At 40.1% G+C, this 20044-nt stretch overlaps 6 protein-coding genes across 7 annotated transcripts; 2 read left to right on the top strand and 4 right to left on the bottom strand.

Moving 5' to 3' along the window:
* Positions 1–349: 349 nt before the first annotated feature.
* Positions 350–4087, top strand: LOC106387238 (pentatricopeptide repeat-containing protein At1g74750-like). Of its 2 annotated transcripts, XM_013827056.3 has the most exons (3): positions 374–555; positions 846–1195; positions 1331–4087. In XM_013827056.3, exon 3 carries the CDS (start codon positions 1334–1336, stop codon positions 3824–3826), a length of 2493 nt encoding a protein of 830 aa, XP_013682510.2. In that variant the 5' UTR covers positions 374–555; positions 846–1195; positions 1331–1333; the 3' UTR covers positions 3827–4087. The 2 variants fall into 2 exon arrangements, with proteins under 2 accessions (XP_013682509.2, XP_013682510.2); XM_013827055.3 differs by lacking the exon at positions 846–1195 and having other exon boundaries at positions 350–555.
* A 1575-nt stretch (positions 4088–5662) lies between these two features.
* On the top strand, positions 5663–8033 carry BNAC06G22780D. The gene is made up of 2 exons (XM_013827057.3): positions 5663–6199; positions 6740–8033. Exons 1-2 carry the CDS (start codon positions 5735–5737, stop codon positions 7862–7864), a joined length of 1590 nt encoding a protein of 529 aa, XP_013682511.1. The 5' UTR covers positions 5663–5734; the 3' UTR covers positions 7865–8033.
* Positions 8034–9522: 1489 nt separating this feature from the next.
* Positions 9523–12406, bottom strand: LOC106387243 (hydroxyproline O-galactosyltransferase GALT5). The gene is made up of 7 exons (XM_013827061.3): positions 11392–12406; positions 11086–11318; positions 10730–11020; positions 10522–10650; positions 10278–10451; positions 10085–10192; positions 9523–10007 (listed from the first exon to the last, which is right to left on the bottom strand). The coding sequence occupies exons 1-7, from the start codon at positions 12227–12229 to the stop codon at positions 9795–9797; spliced, it is 1986 nt and encodes a 661-aa protein (XP_013682515.1). The 5' UTR covers positions 12230–12406; the 3' UTR covers positions 9523–9794.
* Positions 12407–12612: 206 nt separating this feature from the next.
* LOC106383616 (germin-like protein subfamily T member 3) lies at positions 12613–14842 on the bottom strand. Its single transcript, XM_048760012.1, has one exon. It carries the CDS (start codon positions 14657–14659, stop codon positions 13970–13972), a length of 690 nt encoding a protein of 229 aa, XP_048615969.1. The 5' UTR covers positions 14660–14842; the 3' UTR covers positions 12613–13969.
* A 261-nt stretch (positions 14843–15103) lies between these two features.
* On the bottom strand, positions 15104–17415 carry LOC106385212 (probable myosin-binding protein 6). Its single transcript, XM_013825154.3, has one exon. It carries the CDS (start codon positions 16915–16917, stop codon positions 15436–15438), a length of 1482 nt encoding a protein of 493 aa, XP_013680608.1. The 5' UTR covers positions 16918–17415; the 3' UTR covers positions 15104–15435.
* Positions 17416–18332: 917 nt separating this feature from the next.
* Positions 18333–19823, bottom strand: LOC106385213 (two-component response regulator ARR15). The gene is made up of 5 exons (XM_013825156.3): positions 19406–19823; positions 19234–19310; positions 18958–19035; positions 18776–18846; positions 18333–18689 (listed from the first exon to the last, which is right to left on the bottom strand). Exons 1-5 carry the CDS (start codon positions 19806–19808, stop codon positions 18452–18454), a joined length of 867 nt encoding a protein of 288 aa, XP_013680610.2. The 5' UTR covers positions 19809–19823; the 3' UTR covers positions 18333–18451.
* Positions 19824–20044: the final 221 nt, after the last annotated feature.

The raw sequence follows: 20044 nt of genomic DNA, 5'->3' as shown, positions 1-20044 counted from the left end.
CCCATATAATCTTTTTTTTATTCTCACAAATCAACCCCACAAACTTGTAAATTACCATTTTGGCCCAACATTGGTTACTTAAGAGTTAAGACCTAACAGGGAAGTCGATTGATAATAAATTAATATTTTACTAATGAATATCTCTTTTTAACGATTAATAAGCTTTAAATAACACGGATATTGTTATGGTATCGATCAGATTAAAATGCGAATGGCCTGTTTTGTTTTCAATAAAAACATTTATCGTAGTGTTATAGACTAATATAAAAAGTAAAAACATAGGGGTGTAACTGAAAAATCGAGGTAGGTTAAAGAAAACATTATAATTAAAAAAAGACAATAATAATAAAAGGCATAATAATAAAGTCGAGACCTTTGCAAGGTCAGCCTTTGCTCAATTTTGCTTGGAGAGCAAAGCAAAACACAAAAGCTTGAAGCTTTCACATTTGACGGCTGCAGAGGGAGAAAGATAAACTCGATTTCTTCTCTCCTTTTGGGTCATCAGGGGAACACGAAGCAAGACGAAGGAAGTCAAACTCCACACCATTTTCGAAGGTGAGAGAGACTTTTGCTAGTCTCGTTGATCTCGCTTCCCTCTCTCTTTCATTTTCCGATGGAAATCTCGCTTCTTTCTTAGCAATAGACACGGTTCAGATTCATGGGTTTCTCTGTGTTGTAGCGTTCCCTTAGATTAAAACGTATTCAAAACGTTTTGACTCTAGTTTTAGGAAGTTGTGCAATTTTATTTTGGGGAGTTGAATCAACTATTTTAAGGATTTGAATGTGGAATCAGATGGTGGATATTCTAACAGTGCCTCATTTTTCACTGTGGTGAATTTGCACAGTGATTTTGAGCAACTTGCGAAAATGCGGAGGCTCAAAAAGTATTGTTGTTGTATATTCTTGGTTTGGTGTGTTAAAGGATGATACTTTATGGAGAAGCTTAAAGAAAAATGGAAGGACTCAGTTTTTTTTTTTTTTTGTTTTGCTTCCGTTGAATGATACAAGACAAAGGGTGACTTGGGATAAATGATGTACAGAGTTTCTTGGTTTCATGTGAACTGTTAAGGGTCAGAGAGGTAGAGATGTATACAGCTTTATGTGTGGGAGGAGAGAGCTACGTGTATTTTGTTTTAACTTATACCTTAATTTCTACGTTGGTGGCTCCGTTTGCATATGGTGAGAGATATATCAGGTAGTGTGTAATAATAGGTTGCCAACAATATAACTCAAAGGATTACTCTCTTTGTTTGGGGCTATGTTTGAATCTTTTGAGCCTCTCTGATCGAGCTTGTGATTCATCTTCTTCTTTTTTTTTCATTTTCTGCAGACAATGATTCGTGCCAAGCAGATTAGTAATCTTTCCAGTACAGCGAGATCCTTTTTCCTTGGTGGAACAAGATCTGGTGCAGCTGATGGGAACTCTTGTACATCCGCCGACGATGAAAGCTCCGTCTTGAGACGCCAGCAAAACAGAAATGAAGCTGTACTGACTGGGAAAAGAGCTTCGACTTTAGCAGCTGGACTAGCGGGGAATCTATTACCAGTAGAGGCAAAGGCTGAACATTTCCACCGACCATCTCTTCTTCCCCAGCATGCTTCTTCTCCTGTTTTGCCTGTGAAACCAGATTCTGTAAATCATGTTTCCGTTGTCATTGAAGAAGACGCGGTGGCACCTATTGGTATTGGAACTGTGAACTTCCTGTCGGATATAGCAAACTATAAGATCCCTTTATCAGATGGAGCTGAAGCCGTTGGTTTGTCTAAAAGCTGTATGGCTGCTGACTCTTCTCGGCCTATTACAAGTGTGAAGTCTTCAAATGTGAAAGTCATCAGAAGAGAGGATCTCTCTAAAGACTACCCTAAGGAAGCTGAAAGATCTGGCTTAAGGCAAGCTTCAAATGATGTGGCAGGGAAGCCTTATGAACCTCAGGATTTACAGACAACAACTAATGTCTCTGGAAAGAGGAAAAGCATGCCGCAAAGAGCCAACGTTGATTCTGGTGGTTGTGACTTTAACAACGTGCATTCTTCTGATGACAGGATCATGAAATTTCCAGCTGAAGGTTTCAGTAAACCCTCAAGGGAAATGATGAGAGTGACAACACCTAGGCAGCAGCAGCATTGCAACTCTGGATACGTTGTAGAGAATGTTTCTAACATATTGCGGAGATTCAAATGGGGACCTGCTGCTGAAGAGGCCCTTCACAATGTTGGCTTGAGGGTGGATGCATACCAAGCAAACCAAGTTCTCAAGCAGATGGATAATTATACTAATGCGCTTGGTTTCTTCTATTGGCTCAAAAGACAACCCGGGTTTAAGCATGATGGCCATACTTACACCACAATGGTAGGCAACCTCGGTCGTGCAAAGCAGTTCGGTGAGATAAACAAGCTTCTCAATGAGATGGTTAGAGATGGATGTCAGCCAAATACCGTTACATATAACCGTCTTATCCACAGCTACGGCCGTGCGAATTACCTCAGAGAAGCTATGAATGTTTTCAACCAAATGCAAGAGGCTGGATGTGAGCCTGACCGTGTAACTTACTGTACTCTTATTGACATCCATGCTAAAGCTGGTTTTCTCGACATTGCCATGGACATGTATCAGAGAATGCAAGCGGCGGGGCTCTCTCCTGATACTTTCACTTACAGTGTGATAATAAACTGTCTTGGGAAGGCTGGGCATTTACCTGCTGCACATAGGCTCTTCTGTGAGATGGTTGGTCAAGGCTGTACTCCTAACTTGGTGACGTTCAACATCATGATAGCTTTGCACGCCAAGGCGAGGAACTATCAGAGTGCGTTGAAGCTCTACCGAGACATGAAAGGTGCCGGGTTTCAGCCTGATAAAGTGACTTACAGTATTGTCATGGAGGTGCTTGGGCACTGTGGGTATCTAGAGGAAGCAGAGGCTGTATTCACCGAGATGCAGCGTAAGAACTGGGTTCCTGATGAGCCGGTTTACGGTCTTTTGGTGGACTTGTGGGGAAAAGCTGGCAATGTGGACAAGGCTTGGCAGTGGTATCAAGCAATGCTTCACGCTGGTCTGAGACCTAATGTTCCTACATGCAATTCCCTTCTCAGTACTTTCCTTAGGGTCCACAGGCTGTCTGAAGCCTATAATTTATTGCAGAGCATGCTTGCGCTTGGTCTACAGTCTTCTCTGCAGACATACACCTTGCTCTTGAGCTGTTGCACAGATGCTAGGTCAAAGTTTGACTTGGGATTCTGCGGCCAGCTAATGGCGGTCTCAGGCCATCCGGCACACATGTTTCTCCTCAAGATGCCACCTGCAGGTACAGATGGCCAAAACGTTCGTGAACATGTCAGCAACTTCCTTGATTACATGCACAGCGAGGACAGAGAAAGTAAGAGAGGGCTCATGGATGCAGTAGTGGATTTTCTGCACAAGTCGGGTCTAAAAGAAGAGGCAGGCTCGGTCTGGGAAGTGGCTGCGTTCAAGAACGTGTATCCAGACGCGTTGAGGGAGAAAAGCTGTAGCTATTGGCTTATAAATCTCCATGTAATGTCGGAAGGAACTGCAGTGACTGCACTGTCTAGGACACTTGCGTGGTTCCGTAAGCAGATGTTGGTTTCAGGAGAATGTCCTTCAAGGATTGATATAGTAACTGGTTGGGGAAGAAGAAGCAGGGTAACAGGGACTTCAATGGTGAGACAAGCAGTTGAGGAACTGCTCAACATGTTCAACTTCCCGTTTTTCACTGAGAATGGGAACTCAGGCTGTTTTGTTGGGTGCGGAGAGCCTCTCAAGAAATGGTTGCTTGAATCATCTTATGTTGAGAGGATGCATTTGCTCTGAGTTGTAGATTAGTTGTTTTTGTTCTTCTTATTTTATAAAGCCTATTCAGTTATTAGACTTTGGCTAGTCTCAGTGGCTTGGTTTTTGTATGTCATAAGGTTCAAGGTTTATGGTTAGTGATGACTGGAGTTTTATCTCCAGAATTTTTTGTTATCATGTGGACATTATCTCCTCTTGCAATGGGTTGTAATGGGAGTATATAAATCAATCTTTCGGGGTGATAAGACCCATATTTATTAAATATTGGAATGTTTTGCTGTATGTTTTATGTTTGTTACAAAACCGTTTCCTCACCACCATGTCTTGATTCTACAATGATGTGAATGGAGAATGAAAACTGGAGATCTAAAGGAGCCTTGAATTGTGGAAACAAGAAGATGTGCATAGGAATCTGTCTTAAAAGTTAGCAACGTATCAGTTTTGCTGGTTGAATAGAGTCTGGATCCGTGGGGAAGAGCGATATCCTTTATATCTTGTTTAGTATAAAGCCGAGAAAGAGATTTTGCTAAGTGTCTATTTCAAAGTTCATTTTTCATGCATGTATACAATTAGAGATTATATAATGATGTAATGTGTTATTTAATGTTAAAAAAAATCAAACAGAACGTTTATATACACTCTGTGATACACAATTTTTTTACTTTAAAATGTTAATCTCACTAAGAGTTCATAGAACATAAACTAAACAACTCATAGTTGGAGCTAATTCTTGCATAAATACTCCTACACAAACAAACAAACAAAGTTTTTCACACATTAAACAATTATCAAGTCTGGCTAAAACCTCCAGTTCTTCTATCCCTTCCCAAATCATTAGTTTTGACCCAATACATAGGTCCACCTACTTGAACCAAACCTGACACATACCGTGCTGCATGAAAGCCATTCATGAAATTCTGATTCGCTTTCTCAGGAAGGGCTAGAAGTATAGTGCAACCCTTGTCTTTTAGATCCAACATTATGCTCTCAAAGTCAAAATCTGTTGTAATCAACATTACCACTTGCTGGCTTCTTGCCGAGAATGTTATGGCGTCGGTCATTATACATCAACTTATTGAGCAGAACATCATGAATCTCATCTTTACTCTTCCAAACATTTAAATCAACCCGATCACCAAAGTAACCATGACCAGATTTAGCCAAATTGGTACATTCACTGTACAAACAATACATTTCTGGTGCACTAATTGAAAACAACTCTACGTGCATAATGGAAAACAATACCTCTCTTGTATCAAATTGTGCGTTGATACACAATTTAGTCATATAAAACCTATTGAAAAAAAGAAAGCACTAATGTAAAATGAAATATACCATAGCTTATTCACGAAAACAACGTAACAAAACCTTATTCACAAAGGAGAAAACACAAAACTATTTGAATAAAGAAACCTAACCAAACTTATCATCACTATAATGAGAACATAAAATACCAGCATGTGTCCTATTCAAGCATGAATCAAGGGACATTAAACCATTGTGTATGTGTATGTGCATTGATCAATCATACTTTCCAAAATCGACATACTGAATCTTTGATTTCACCATCTTTGTGAGCTTGTTGAACAATCGGCATCACTGGTTGTGGTGCTATTGGTGCTACTCTAGGTTTAATGGAGCAGCATTGACATTTCAAATAAAGTAGCTAAATTCTACACAATAGTTTCATATTTCTCAAATGTGGTTTTTGCTAACTTTGAAAATAGCAAAACAACAAGAGTCATGGTACTATCTCATTCTAGACTACGCATTCATTACGATATATGGGCCGACGATCTTAATATTGTAAGCCCATTAAGAATTAATAGAAAATATATATTCTGTCAAATCCATTTTTTCGAATAATATCTTCCGTAACGTGTTCGCCTCGTCGACAAACTCTTTCCCCGGCGAGGGTAACTGGCGGCGATGGAGATCCTGAGGTCAAAATGGGTAGCCATGGCGGCTAGTATCTGGATACAGTGCACAAGCGGCGCTTCCTACACATTCGGAATCTACTCCGCCGCTCTAAAATCGACCCAATCCTACGATCAATCCACCCTCGACACCGTCTCCGTCTTCAAAGACATCGGAGCTAACGCCGGAGTTTTCTCCGGGCTTCTGTACACATACGTCACCTCCAATCGCCGCCGCGGACGTGGAGGCAACGGAGGTCCTTGGGTGGTGCTTGCTATAGGAGCGATACAGTGCTTCGCCGGTTACTTTCTCATGTGGGCTTCCGTTACTGGGCTTATCAGGAAGCCCCCTGTGCCGCTGATGTGCCTGTTTATGTTCATAGCTTCTCAATCGCAAACGTTCTTTAACACGGCTAATGTTGTGAGTGCCGTGGAGAATTTCGCTGACTATGGTGGTACAGCCGTTGGCATCATGAAGGTGAAGACTTTATTGTAGCTTTTGAGTTTCTCGTTGTGTATTGGGTCACGTGTTAGATTGTTTCCTCGAGAGTCGAGACCTGGACTATGATCATGGTTTATTACTTGGAACTTCAAAAATGGGGAAACTTTAGTAATAGTTGTGGGAGCTATGATCTTAATCAAGCTGGAAGCTTTTTGTGGTGTAGATGATTTTCTGTTGATTCCATCTTGGTGGGAATCTTAGATCTTGCAGAGATTGCTTTTTTGTTGATTCATCAGGATAAAGGTTACGTCTTGGATGGACTCTGTTCGGTAATAGCTGTGGGAGCTTATCTTATGCAAGGTGGAAGCTTTTTGTGGTTTAGATGATGTTTTGTTTGTTCCATCTTGGTGGGTATCTTAGATTTTGGCAGAAATTTGAAGAGATTGTTGGGTTATGTATTTTAGATGATTCATTAGAATAAAGGTTATGTCTTGGATGGACTCATAGTCTTTGCGCAAACTGTTTGGTTTGTTTATAGTGAAGCAGACAAGCTTATCTCTCCTTCTTAATTGGCAGGGTTTTCTCGGTCTAAGCGGAGCGATACTGATTCAACTGTACGAGACTCTGTGCGGTGGAGATCCGGCGAGTTTCATTCTTTTGCTGGCTGTAACACCAACAGTTCTCTCCCTCTTGGCCATGCCTTTGGTCAGGATCTATGAGACGAGTACTGCTGATGATAAAAAGCATCTAAATGGTCTTTCAGCTGTATCTCTTATCATTGCAGCTTATCTTATGATTTTGATCATTGTTAAGAACACTTTTGGTTTGTCGTCAGTGGCTAATGTTGTCACACTTGTATGTCTCGTCCTTCTCCTTGCCTTGCCTCTACTTATTGCGACAAGAGCACGTCGTGACCGCATGGAGAAAACAGCGTTGCCTGATAAATCCCCTCTTATAACCAGTCCAAAAGCAGCAACTTCTGTGAACCAAAGCTCTGTAGGCGACAGTCAAGCAGAAGCTGGTCTGAGCGAGAACCTGAATCTTCTGCAAGCTATGAAAAGCCTAAGCTTCTGGTTGTTGTTTCTCGCCATGATTTGTGGAATGGGGTCTGGACTTTCAACAATAAACAACATCCGACAAATAGGCGAGTCTTTACGGTACTCATCCGTTGAGATAAACTCACTGGTCTCCTTGTGGAGTATATGGAACTTTCTTGGTAGATTTGGAGCCGGTTACGCCTCAGATGCAATGCTTCACAAGAAAGGATGGCCTCGTCCATGGCTAATGGCTGCAACTCTTGGAACGATGACCATAGGCCATCTTATCATAGCCTCTGGTTTTCAAGGGAACCTTTATGTAGGTTCTGTTATAGTTGGCGTTTGTTATGGTTCACAGTGGTCCCTGATGCCTACAATCACCTCTGAGCTATTCGGAGTTCGCCACATGGGAACAATCTTCAACACCATATCCATCGCCAGTCCCATAGGTTCTTACGTCTTCTCTGTAAGATTGATCGGTTATATCTACGACAAGACTGCTTCTGGGGTAGGGAACAAATGTTTTGGCTCTCACTGCTTCAGACTGTCCTTTGTTATAATGGCGTCTGTCGCGTTCTTTGGGTTTCTTGTTGCTATAGTACTCTTCTTTCGAACAAAGACGCTCTATCGACAGATCCTTGTGAAGAGGCTGCATCGTCGATAGAATACTTGTGAATATGATACGAAAACGAATACAGAGCTTATGATATATAGAGGTACATCATTTACTTTACCTATATAAGTTGTCTGTAACTTATGTTTGTATCAATTGCCTGTATTTTTTGTGAAGTGTATAAACATCTTTTCCAATAAATGTTGAAATTACTCTTTAATGGAGAAGTTGAAGTTTCTCAACTACCTTAAAACATACTTTTGAAGCACTAGTAAGTTTCCTAGAAACCCAAAGCCTAGTTTGAATAGTTTGAAAACAATCTGCAAAAGAAGAATTGTGTTTTAAGTTTTCCCCTTTTCGGTGACTGTTGATGTTACAGAGATGCGATCCTTTTTCATCGGACTTATTTGAAGATAATTCAGATCAGCAGTCTGTTCCAGTCCTCCGTAACTCAACCAGTTCAGAAAATTCCACAAAGGACTTGGGAGGGATGTTTTGCAGTGCCTTTGGTGGAGCTAGCTCCAGTGAAACTGTTTGCTTCAGTGGCGAATTAGTTACTCTTCATGATACTACTCCAGTAAGAGCCGTTCCCAATATTCTCAAGGCATAGCACCCCCCCCCCCCCCCCCCCCTCCTGGTCTATGCCTTGAGAATATTGGGAACGGCTCTTACCTCAACATGGTTCCTCACCCTGATGGCTCTAACCGTGCGCTGTCTTGCCTGCACAGCGTGGATAGTATTCTTCTCTGGTAACCTGATCAGGATTCTGCGCTGTCTTGCCTGCACAGCGTGGATAGTATTCTTCTCTGGTAACCTGATCAGGATTCGGGTGGGGTATTTGACTGATCTGATACTGAATTAGGGATGATGTGTAGGGCTTTTCATCCAAAGTTTGCTCAAGATGGACGGCTTTTCGCTTCTTTCAACTGTGATAAGTCAAAGTGGCCAGGTCGTACCGTAAGATGCTCATGTAACTGTGATGTGAACTGTGATCCTTCCAGTAGAACTCCTGACAGTGGATCTCAATCAGGCCCAAACCGTTGAGTTGTCTGTAACTTATATGAGTTGTCTGTAACTTATGTTTGTATCGATTGTCTGTGTTGGGAAGGAAGAAGGCTGAGAGATTGTTGTCTCCCTTTTTTGTAGTTTCTTCCACAATTGTGAATCTTGTTTTGTGGAGTGTACGGACATTCCTTCCAATAAATGTTGAAATTTCTCTTTAACGGAGAACTTGGATACATTTAGTTCATAATGAAAACGTTTGCAGAATCTTTAGGCATACTGTACTTACAGCACAAAGGATTGACTTCACAACAGAAGCACAACCCTTTTTGGAAAATGTTCATTGCGTGAAATTGCCTGTTCAGATTGGAATGATCCTTAAGCATCCATTACATCAAGCTACAATAGCAAAACCATGAGAGGATGTGAAACTCACTTGAATCGGAACACAGAGGAGACCATGAAGAAAGTATGCTAAGCATGAGAGAAACAAGAAGAACGAACACAAGAGATCAATGACTGTTTTCCATGGAAGCTTGGTGGGTTTATTGGTGTGTCTCTGATTCTGATGGCTTTATTAGTGTAAATGGTTTCATAGGATGAAAGTTTTGAAATGGAGACAACTTATCTATTCATGAAGAATCCTTAAGAAGGTCACAAGGCACAAACTGTTTCTTGCTCTATGCCAATGTTGTCTAAGTCGACAGTCAAAGAGAACAAATTTTGATTTAGATTAAGAAATGGGTTTGTACATATGAAAATAAATTAATTGATTCACAAATAAAGTGAATAAACAGTATGACTATATGCTTCTTTCTCTACTCTTCTTTCCATTCTTCTACAGATTAGATGGCTTAAAGCTTGCAGACTAATCAAATCGAAGTCCAGAGTCTATGGTGAGCTTGCACAATTGGTTTTTCAACATGCCTAGTCTTTCTACAGCACGCCTAAATGAAAACGTGGCTGTTTCCCTCAATGATCATCTCATGTTACAACACTCTGGCTTGTTCTGTCTTAAGAGCTTGTCCCATAAGCATATCATCTGTCTAGGCGACTGGTAATGAGCTGTGTAGTAGTTCTCAACACAACCAAACTGACAAAATCTGAGACTGTGTCTGTAGTCCACTGGGTTTGATGTGTTTTTGAAATGCTCCACCCACATTCCCACACTCACATCCTCCATCTTGAACAGCTGGTGTATGCAACAATATTAGATAAGTCAAAAAGAGATGTGATACAATTAGTTATGATTCTCTCTCTTCTGCTTACCCGTAATCTGTGTCTCTCAAACTCTTCCACGATGAAGCGTGCAATGTCAGAAGACAGAACATATCCAGGTCCATTTGCATAGGGCGGATAGTCCTCCTCTGGCCATTCCTGATATATAACAAAACACTCAACACCATTTTACTACAACATGTAACACAGAGATGGAGTGTGTGATGCAGAAGAATGTATATACCTCGTATGTGACTGCCCATTTACCTCCACGGAGAGGTTTGTGGTAATAGTTCATGTTACCAATGTACAAACTTCTACCTTCGGGTACTTTCTTTACCTCGTTGATCACTGCGCCAAGTTTTACAAATGTATCATCGTCACACTTCATTATGTACTTTGCAGAGTATGCAAGAGCCTGCACCAATCAACTCCTCATCAGAAACATTTCATCAAGAACGATTATGAGGAAGCATCTAATAACTCACTCCGTGTTCACATATGGCAACAGTTTTCAGCACGACAAGATCATAGCTATCCATGTAAGGAACAAGTACAATGTCCCCAAAGTACTCTGCTTCTTTCTTCAGTTCCACATTCACCTCCTTCCTCCCATGCTGGTGAAATGCACATCACAGATACAAATAAGCCTTCATAACTTAACACGATATGAACAAATGTAAAAAACACACTTACGAGTGCCACAAAGAAACGAGCAACAACTTTTGAAGATGTAATAAGAACATGCTGCATCCACGACTTCCTCACAGCCATCCTTTCTCCGAAATGATTGCCTGCAGAAAGAATGCCAATAAAAAGCTCCACAGGCCCATCGGGAACCAAAGGCGCCTGCCATCTCTTTGACAACTCGAGGTGCCTTTGGGGAGCAAAGCTGGGATGTGATGTTGGCAGAGAGGCAACAACAACAGAGTGGACATCAATGTCTCCGTTCACGGTAAGCCCCGTTGCATCCTCTAGTGTGAAACCCTAACAGAACAAACCAACTCAATGCCATTGTATCTGAACACAATCATGTAGATATATATACTCACCGTGCGATAAGGGAATGATGTAACATGCTGTCCATCAACATTGATATGGTAACCTTCTAAACCAGCGCTAAGAGTGAGAACAAAGAGCTTCTCTTCCACAAAAGGGAACGGCCATTCTACTTTGACCCTCTTCCTCCTTCCTATAAGTCTATTCAACCACCATCTCGCTCTCGACCCTTCTGAGTAGTTATCATCATCACGGATCCACTTCTCACACTTCACATGACTATCAACTGCAAAACAACACTAACCTATTAATCATTTGCTAATAAGAGATTATACACTTAAACTAAACTAAACACTCACCAGTCTCCTCTTCATCTCTTGACCTCCATCCTTCACACCGTTGCGAAGATCCCCACTGCATTCTATAACAAGTGTTCTGCTCAATCACCGGCTTACGGCTCCAATCTCCTTTCAGCCTCGGGTTAAAATGCAAGATCCGAGGAGGATCCTCTCCATCAACGGTCTTCAAACCTTGAAGCTCAATCACAAACTGAGAAACCAACTTAGACCCATCACCTTCCTTGGGATGACCTTTCCTCGGCCTACCCACCAAAGTCACATGCGACCCCAACGTCAAACCACAGGGGAGCTCCATCAGCTGATTCTCCCGGGTCATAAACTCCGACCCGGTTAACGAAACAGAGTGTGGACACGTGTCGGATTTGTTCTTCTCAGGCTTCTCCACAGACTTCTCAAGCCTCCCTGACTCGAGCTCCTTCCACAGCTTCCTACCTAGCTGCCACGCCTCCTTAGCCGACTTGTGAAGCTCCACTGACCCGTCTTTGCTACTCGGGTCGAACGTTTCCGAATCGAATCGAAGGCTTGAGAGAAGGCCTCGGTGATGTTCGCGTACCGTCCGGTTCAGGGTCGGTTTAGACGATGGTGGGTTAGGGATTGTTTCGAATTGGGGCTCTTGCTGCTCTGTTTCGAGCTTCTCGAGCCGTGAGAGAGAATCGATGGAGGCGGAGCTGCTGGTGGAGGACCAGGATTTGAACACGAGAGGTATCTCGACGGTGACCATTAGGAGATAGAGACACCCTATCGCTATGATTACACGGAAAGGTCTCTGCTTCCATAGTGACGAGAAGAGATCGAGTTTGTCGATTTTTTCGGCTTTTGATGATTTGGGTTTCTTCATTTCCTTGGGATCCAAGCAAATGAAATAGAAAGAAGCTAACTTTGAATGGAGAGGGATCCGAGAGTAGTAGAAAGTTCGTAGCTTTGTTCGTAGAGTTATAATGAATAAAGAGAAGAAAAAATAAGCAGAGACGATGATGATGATGACGAGAGATGGAGGAGGAGAAAAGGAGATCTTGATTCCTTTTTTAAGGCGTATGTTAGTAGAATTATTAATCAATTTCCCTTTTTCAAATTTAAATATCTTAAACTTTTTATATTTATTTATCTTAATTAAATAGCCTTTTTCAGCAACGTTATAGCATCTATAATTGTTGTGTATAATACAAATTCTGAAATCTATATTATACAAATTGTCGTGACTTTTTCATCCTCTCTCTTCTGACCTCCAACTTCTCTCATCAAAAAAGAAGACCTTCGTATAAACAGTGTTCGGTCACGCCACCGGTTACCATCTTTAGTTTTTGTCTTTTTGTTGTAAATATTCTCTTCCGGTTAGCGGATCTTGCTTTCACTAGGTGATTTTGAAGTTTTCTCTGTGGCGATTTTTTGTGTTTTCAATCTCTAACAAAGCAAAACTTCATAGTTTTACGCTTGTTTCTTCGATGGATTTTGATGTTTTATATAATCCTCCTCCAAAGACAACGGCTTGAGCGAAAGATAAGAGTTAAGGGGAGTTCATAAATGTGTCCACAAAAAAGATGATGCAGATCGCCGTTTTGTGACGGAGTTGCATCTCAAACTTTCCATTCTCCGCGGTGGCGCGTATAGGCGCATGTCTTTGGTGATCATACAATAATAGGTGAAGACACGTGGCTGGGATATTTCTGTAATAGACGCGTGGAATGTCTGGTACATATCCAAAGAGTCTCGATGTAAAATCAAGTAAACTGGGCTTCATATTTGTTTACTTGTTAGTCGAGTTTCTTTATGTAATTGAAGCCATGTTCGTTTCTTAGACACCGCGGCAAAGATGAGCGTCTAAAAAATAACAAACGATTGAGAGAAATAACGACATGACAATTGCCGCCGTAACTGACGCTAAAGCTCTTTCATCCATTTTAATGGTCGCCGTAAAAAACAGCGACTTCGTTACTGCCAGCGGCGGCAATTGTTCCGTGTATAATTGAGTCGCAACATCTTCGCACAAGCTGTTTTTAATGAATTGCTGACGTGGCCTTTGATATTTTTGATCGCACGTTATTGACGCCGCGTCTAATAAACGAACAGGGCTTGAGTCTTACGTAACTCTCCTCTGTAATGCCCATTTAGACTCTCTCGTAAAAAGAGAATGTCTGACAAAAAAAATATATTATACAGATAGATGATAGAGATTCTTCCAAATTTCAAGGACGTGAATTTTATAAATCGAATTTATGTTTCATGTGACACGTGTGATATAAACCCATAAGAGTATTTTATTGAGGATATTTCAACGAACTTAATAGAATAGTAAAAGTAAATGAAATGGATTTTTTTTTCAAATAAAAACTCGTAAATTAAGATTTTTTCTGCTATACTTGACTTTGTTTCAGTGATTGATGTTTTACTTTGCGAATCAATGTTTTATATTTGGTAACAAATGTTTATTTTTGAAATGACATAAAACGGAAAATCTCCCATATATGTTGAGATTTTTATTGTGAAAAAAAAAACAAATAAAAAGACAGCTCATTTATTCATTTTTAAGGCAAACTCATACCAGATTACATTTTTTCAGTGGAAACACATAAACATATGTTTAATTAGCTAACTTAGTCCTGAGCATGTTGATTGTTTTACCATCAGTCTTGAAAATCTTCTTCAAAACAAAGTCTGGAATCGCTGGTTTCGCAAGAAACAAAGTGTGCGGCACAAGCACCTCGCTAGGCCACTCACTAGCCACCACAGTCAAAAGCCGAGCTTCCGTTTTCCCAACGTTCATCTCGTAGTGTATGAGCCCCGGAGGAATCACAAACATGTCACCAGGACCAGCAACCTTCGAGTACAACGTGTAGTTATTCGTCAAGAACCCAATCAAGACCAAGCCTTCGACCACGACCCCTGCCTCGGTCACACCAGGGTGGGAGTGAGGCGGGTTAGCTACTCCTGCGGCCACTGCAACGTTGTACATTGATATTCCCATCGTGTTTAATCCTGGAAACGTCATGAGGTTTGCTCTATTAGCGGCTACACCTTTAGGGTTTGAAGTGTTTAGCGGAGTGCTTAAGCCGGAGTAGAAGAAGTCTTCAGAGGTGACTTGTGACTTGCATGGGTAGCCAGTGTTGGATGGGGTAGCTTGGAGGTCAGCTACACAGAAGTCTTGTAAGGGGTTATTGTAGCCGGAGAGGGCTGGGTTGGTGAAGAGAGTGATGCAGAGTGCAAAGAGGACTGAAACTCTATAGATAAAAGTAGTTATTGCTAGGGAGTTATGATGAAGATAAGTCACCATGGTTACTGTTGATTATATAGCCTCAGGAATTTGGTATTTCTTGGACTGACCTTATAACGAGATAGAATAAGATAAGATTGGTTTAAGGCAAACACATGAAAGATTGAAACTTTATGAATGTTGGGTTCGTATTGGTGTAATATTTCTGTGGTTTTCATTTAGGTTTAAGTAAGTCAGGTTTAATTGTCTTGATGTACACGCAATCACAAATAGACTAAAAGAAAGACCAATCAAACCTATATTCCCTAACGAAATAATTGCTGTATTGTTTGGTTATAATAACGTAACTAATTAAATAGTTTCAGTTCGATAATTTTTTGTTTCTGCAATCCATCTTCAAGGATTGGTTTCATGAAGGAAGACTTTGTTTGCCACGAAAGTTAATGTTATCAAAGTGTTGGTGGGTCTAGTAGTAATGTAAGAAGTTGGTTCGGTTGTATCTCGGGTTCAAACCTATATTGATACGTTACTTTTTATATTGAAATTTTCAAAACTAATTTCAGACACTATGAATCTAAAGTGAAGAATTTTCAGGGTAATTAAAAAGATTAGGCTTTAGCGATCAGTTTTCTTTAAATTTTTAAATATATTTAAGAAAGTCACATATAAACTCAACAAACAAAATTGTGTTTTAACCAATGAGGTCCAAATATTTATTCAATGGAGCAAATCTGAAACATTTTAGCGACTAAGAATAAGAGAAATGTTTTGAATTTAAGACAAGGCGTTGGAAGCTTGCGTGTTCTCTAAGAAACAACAAAAGATGTATTACAAGTTCATGATTCTGAAGGCATAGCAACAAAACTACGAAGCATGTGCAAATTTTGAGTTATGTGCAATAGAATTGCTTCACCTTCACTAACATCTAAAACATCAGCAATATGTTTCAGCAGTTCACCATTTGATTGAAGAGCACTTAGCCTCTCTGTGATCTCTGAAAGCTCCTTTACTATACCTTCTTTGCTTTCAGCTCCTTTCATTTGCCCTAAGAATCTCGATTCTTCGGATTTACAAGACCCAGTTTGATCAATGTTTGCTCCATTGTCCTCATGATTTGAATAACAAACTACACTGGCACTGCCGTGTTCCTCAAGAAGCTCTTCTCTCACATCATCTTTATCCGTTAAACATCCATATCTCTCTCTGTAAGCCTCAAGTTCATCTTCAAGCTCCTTCATATCCTCTTCCCTCTTTGCCAATTCACTACTCAGAGACTGCAAAGCTTCTTGGTCATACTCTGCTTGTTCATCCATCATTCTCTGGCACTGCAAAGCCTCCATTTGAACAGCGGCTTTTTCGGCTTGTAGCTTTGTAATCATAGCCATAGCGTTGTTGGCTGCAACAGCTGAAGCACTTCTCTCTTCATCTAACTCCATATACAAATGCATCAGTGACTTCTTGTCCAAGCGAGCCTCTTTCTTGAGCTGATTAAGGATAGATTCACCGTCTGAATCAGCCAAGTCAGAAGTATTCTCTGTCTTATCCAAAGGAAGTTTTCTAAGAGGAGTCCCAAAGAACTTGCTACCTCCTCTTACAACACTCGGTGTTATGTCCACATCCAAAACCCTAAACTCAGATTCATTCTCAGATAGCTTGTTGTAGGGAACCCTAGGAGAAGGAGCAGGAGCAAGGAAAGAACCGTTGTTCTTCAATAAATCTCCGCAACAAGAGCAATGTTGTTTCAAGCTAATGTTGTTTGTCTTGTAATCCACCAGGTTTGTTGATGTCTGAACAAGGTTATCGTCTTTCTTGAGCGCCAAGGCAAGCTCTCTTTGGTCATCAATGAGAAGCTCAAGATCTTTATGCAAGATCCCAATGAGAGACTTATACGTGTCACAGTCAGATTCCTTCTGGGTGGCGAAAGAGAGAAGACAGCCTTCACACATATGTTTGATCTCAGAGAGTTTCTTGTGGACATGGCAATAAGCAAGGGAAGAGACTTTCTTCTTGTGAGAGTCGCAGATTGAGTCGTTGTAATAGAAATGAGGGTTTCTAGGGACAAGAACGTGGTCGATTCTGGTGCAGAGGAGGCAAGGAGTGTTGAGCTCGAAGAATCTTGCGTATTGGTTTGATAAGAAGGCGAGAGCCCCGTCTATGAAGAGGATGGTGATGAGAGTCAATTCAAGAAGGGTGTAGATGAGGAGCTGAGGGAAAGATCCGAGTTCTTGTTCAACAAAATTCTTGAAAGAACGTTTAAGCATGGTGACTTGTAAAAGAAGAAACAAGAACAAGAAGAAACAGAGCAATTGTATAATCATGTTAGATCAAATTGGCCAAAAGATCAACAAAAGAACATAGATCAGGATCTCTCTCTCTCTCTCACACTCTTGTGAGTTATGTGTTATGATTGTGTTTCTATTTATAGGTTTGGGGAAGTCTAAAACGGCCTAAATTAGTCAAAAAACAAAGGATAATATTTGGAATTGAAAAAATTTAGAGACAACAGATAGACAAAAAAAAAACACAAATGGGATTTGAGTAAATCTTTCCAGCTTAGACGTGAGGAGAACTTTGTCGTTGACGCTTAAACTGAATACCACCTTGCACGACCGAAACAAAGAACATGCCAACACACACATGACATCTACATATCTATATGATGTTGTTTGATTGGTTGATTAATCAATGGGAATTATGTTCTGTGATTGGAAGACGGTTGCTTGCAAAACAGGTTTTGTACCTAATCATAAAAGATAAATGACATTATTCTACCAATACTACAACATCCTCCTCAGATATATCTTACTATATAAAGTAAATATAATAATAAGTTTTGATAGATCCACACGAGTGTCTAGACAGTATTACAACAACCTTCCAACGTGGAAGGATTAAAAAAAAGATGATGATGAAACTCTAGAAACCCACTTAGTCCTATTCTCAAAAACTTAGCCAAATACATAAACTTAATTGTAGCAAAAACTTAGTAAGTGAAACCAGTTGAGTAGCTTAGCCAAAAGATCTGAGCACAATGTTCTGAATCCACCGCTCTGTTGAGCATGATTATTGGGGGTTCTTAGAGTGGAATTCTTAGCGGAATATAAGAATCCGTCGGGGGTTCTTAGAGTGGAGTTCTTAGCGGAATATAAGAACCGGTTCTTAACTTTTTTAGTTAAAAGTTAAGAGACAGATTCTTATATTTTGTTAAGAACCCCACCCTAAGAACCTCCAATAATCATGGTCTTACACAAATTGTTTTAAAGTGAAAGGTTTCTTAATATGGGGATATATTTGTTTTTATCTTAGTGACTGTGGCGGCTTTACTTGAGGATGAGCCAGGGCCGTGCCTGAGTAAAAGCCAATCAAGCATATGCTTGGGGCCTTGAAAAATTATATAAATATTAGGGGCCGAATCCTAACAGAAATAACTAAGTGGCTAGGTTGGTAATGTACTTATTAGAAGTATATAAGGTGCCCAGTTCGATTCTTCACCTAAACATTTTAAATTCTCATAGTTTTGGGGGGGCCAAATTAATAATTGGGCTTTAGGGCCTAAAATTCTCAGGCACGGCCATGGGATGAGCTCACCCTTTGTACTGCATCTTTCTTCTTATGAAACACAAGTGAAATCGTGCATGGCATTGAAGATCATGTACATATAGTTCGACGTTTACTTTTTTTTAATTTACACGTATACTTTTGTTTTTAGAAAAACAGTCATAAGATGAGAGAATCAGGATCTAAAAACTTGCATATATCAAAACATAACAACATCTTGGCTAATTGTAGTGTATTACTGAAAACAAAAGAAAGGAGTGGGAGAAAATACTCAAAGCTGCTCAATCATGAGCCCTAAGATTCTAGTTTCATTCGCTTGGAAGATGGAGTGTCATCATCCACAGAGGAAACATAATCATGAGACGATGATGATGAATCAGTGTTGTTTTGTAGGATTCTGTTAGGATAAGAGTGTTTGGCTTTATCTTCTTCTTGAGGTTCACCACTTCTCATTATAAGTTCTGTTAACCGCTTCACGTCTGCTAACTTCACCGGTTTTAGCAGGAAATCCTCTGCTCCCTCTGTCATACATCTACAAAAAAAAATACCCAAAATCAGATTACATAATAGTTGAGATTAATTGTTTCAGTTTGAACGATACTAATAACAATCACTTACTGTTCAATACGAGGTTGTATATTCTCAGAGGACATTATGACTACTGGTATCTCCCTAAATGCAGATGACTCCTGGTAATAAAATTAAACAACTTTGTTTCTGTGTAACTAAGCTTCATTCAAAAACAAAAACAAAAAACTCATAAATGAAAAGTTCTATATAAAAAAGAAAGGTAAACTGACTTTGATCTTCTTGAGTAGTTCATATCCTGTTAGTCCTGGCATAGAGTAATCTGTCACTATCAAGTTCACCTTCAAATCCTGTTTTATCAAAATTTAGCACAACTTTTCATATAGACCGCATCAAAAGCAAATCTTGATGATACACAAAGTCTAATGTTCGAGAAACTGACAACAAATCTTAGGTTTCTTGGGAGCCAAACCAGAAGAGAAAACAAGTCAAGTTTTCAAAATTTTTTTTTTTTTTTCGCAAGAAGGCTTTGAAGAAAGGAACAGTACCTTAAGAGCAGAAGATCCATTGTCTCCATCTAGGCCAAGGTACTGAAGAGCCCTTGTCCCACTCTCGACAGTCGTCACTGTATTTAGTAAACAAACCCCACAATCAAGAGACCAAAGCAAAGAGGAGCAAAAGAAACAGAATGAGAAACGGTTTTGCCTTATTATTTATTACCTTTACAAGCAGAGATCCTAAGCAACCTCTCTATAACCTTACGGTCAACAAAACTATCATCAACAGCGAGAACATGCAACTCCTGGGAGGAAGAAGAAGAAGAAGAAGAAGATAAATCTCCCACTGCCATTGTTCTCTCTTGTGAAACTGAAAGTAGAATGAAGAAGAGGGATGTTAGATATATAACGTCAAGGAAGGACACAAACATCAATGTGAGGGAAGACGATGAGTTGCATAAATAAGAGAGAGAGAAGAGAAGGGATGGTGGTGTGATATAAACACAGAGAAGAGAATCTGGAGGATCGGATCTTTTAGAGAGGAAATCAAATCTATATCGATCAATGATGTGTTTATGTCTTGTCAGATAACGTAACATTGTTGTGTCTTCAGTCTTCACGGTCATTATCTTTTGAGGGTCCCAATCTCTTTTGATTTTACAATCCTTTGTCTGCTCTCTTTTCACTCTTATCTGACAATGACAACTCTCCTCTGTAGATTTTTATTAGTCCTAGTAATCACAGTAACTACTGTCTATTAATGTTGATAGTAATGTGTTTATGTCTTGATCCTCCTTGTATAGGAGTTGGTGGCCTTTAATTCACCATGCTCAAAACATTCATGTCATTTTCTTTAGAGACA

The sequence above is a fragment of the Brassica napus genome, chromosome C6 (genome assembly GCF_020379485.1).
Source record: "Brassica napus cultivar Da-Ae chromosome C6, Da-Ae, whole genome shotgun sequence".
Lineage (NCBI taxonomy): Eukaryota > Viridiplantae > Streptophyta > Magnoliopsida > Brassicales > Brassicaceae > Brassica > Brassica napus.
This window is presented reverse-complemented; position numbering and strand designations above follow the sequence as displayed.

Excerpts from the sequence above, each read along its gene's own strand:
- LOC106387243 (XM_013827061.3), bottom strand. The coding sequence starts at position 12,229 with ATGAAGAAACCCAAATCATCAAAAGCCGAAAAAATCGACAAACTCGAT. Across the intron at positions 10,193-10,277 it reads AATGGGCAGTCACATACGAG|GAATGGCCAGAGGAGGACTA; the intron begins GTATATACATTC and ends GTTATATATCAG. Across the intron at positions 10,008-10,084 it reads TTGAGAGACACAGATTACGG|CTGTTCAAGATGGAGGATGT; the intron begins GTAAGCAGAAGA and ends TGCATACACCAG.
- LOC106385212 (XM_013825154.3), bottom strand. The coding sequence starts at position 16,917 with ATGATTATACAATTGCTCTGTTTCTTCTTGTTCTTGTTTCTTCTTTTA.
- LOC106385213 (XM_013825156.3), bottom strand. The coding sequence starts at position 19,808 with ATGACCGTGAAGACTGAAGACACAACAATGTTACGTTATCTGACAAGA. Across the intron at positions 19,036-19,233 it reads ATGGATCTTCTGCTCTTAAG|GATTTGAAGGTGAACTTGAT; the intron begins GTACTGTTCCTT and ends TTGATAAAACAG. Across the intron at positions 18,847-18,957 it reads AACTACTCAAGAAGATCAAA|GAGTCATCTGCATTTAGGGA; the intron begins GTCAGTTTACCT and ends TTTTATTACCAG.
- LOC106387238 (XM_013827055.3), top strand. The coding sequence starts at position 1,334 with ATGATTCGTGCCAAGCAGATTAGTAATCTTTCCAGTACAGCGAGATCC.
- LOC106383616 (XM_048760012.1), bottom strand. The coding sequence starts at position 14,659 with ATGGTGACTTATCTTCATCATAACTCCCTAGCAATAACTACTTTTATC.
- BNAC06G22780D (XM_013827057.3), top strand. The coding sequence starts at position 5,735 with ATGGAGATCCTGAGGTCAAAATGGGTAGCCATGGCGGCTAGTATCTGG. Across the intron at positions 6,200-6,739 it reads CAGCCGTTGGCATCATGAAG|GGTTTTCTCGGTCTAAGCGG; the intron begins GTGAAGACTTTA and ends CTTAATTGGCAG.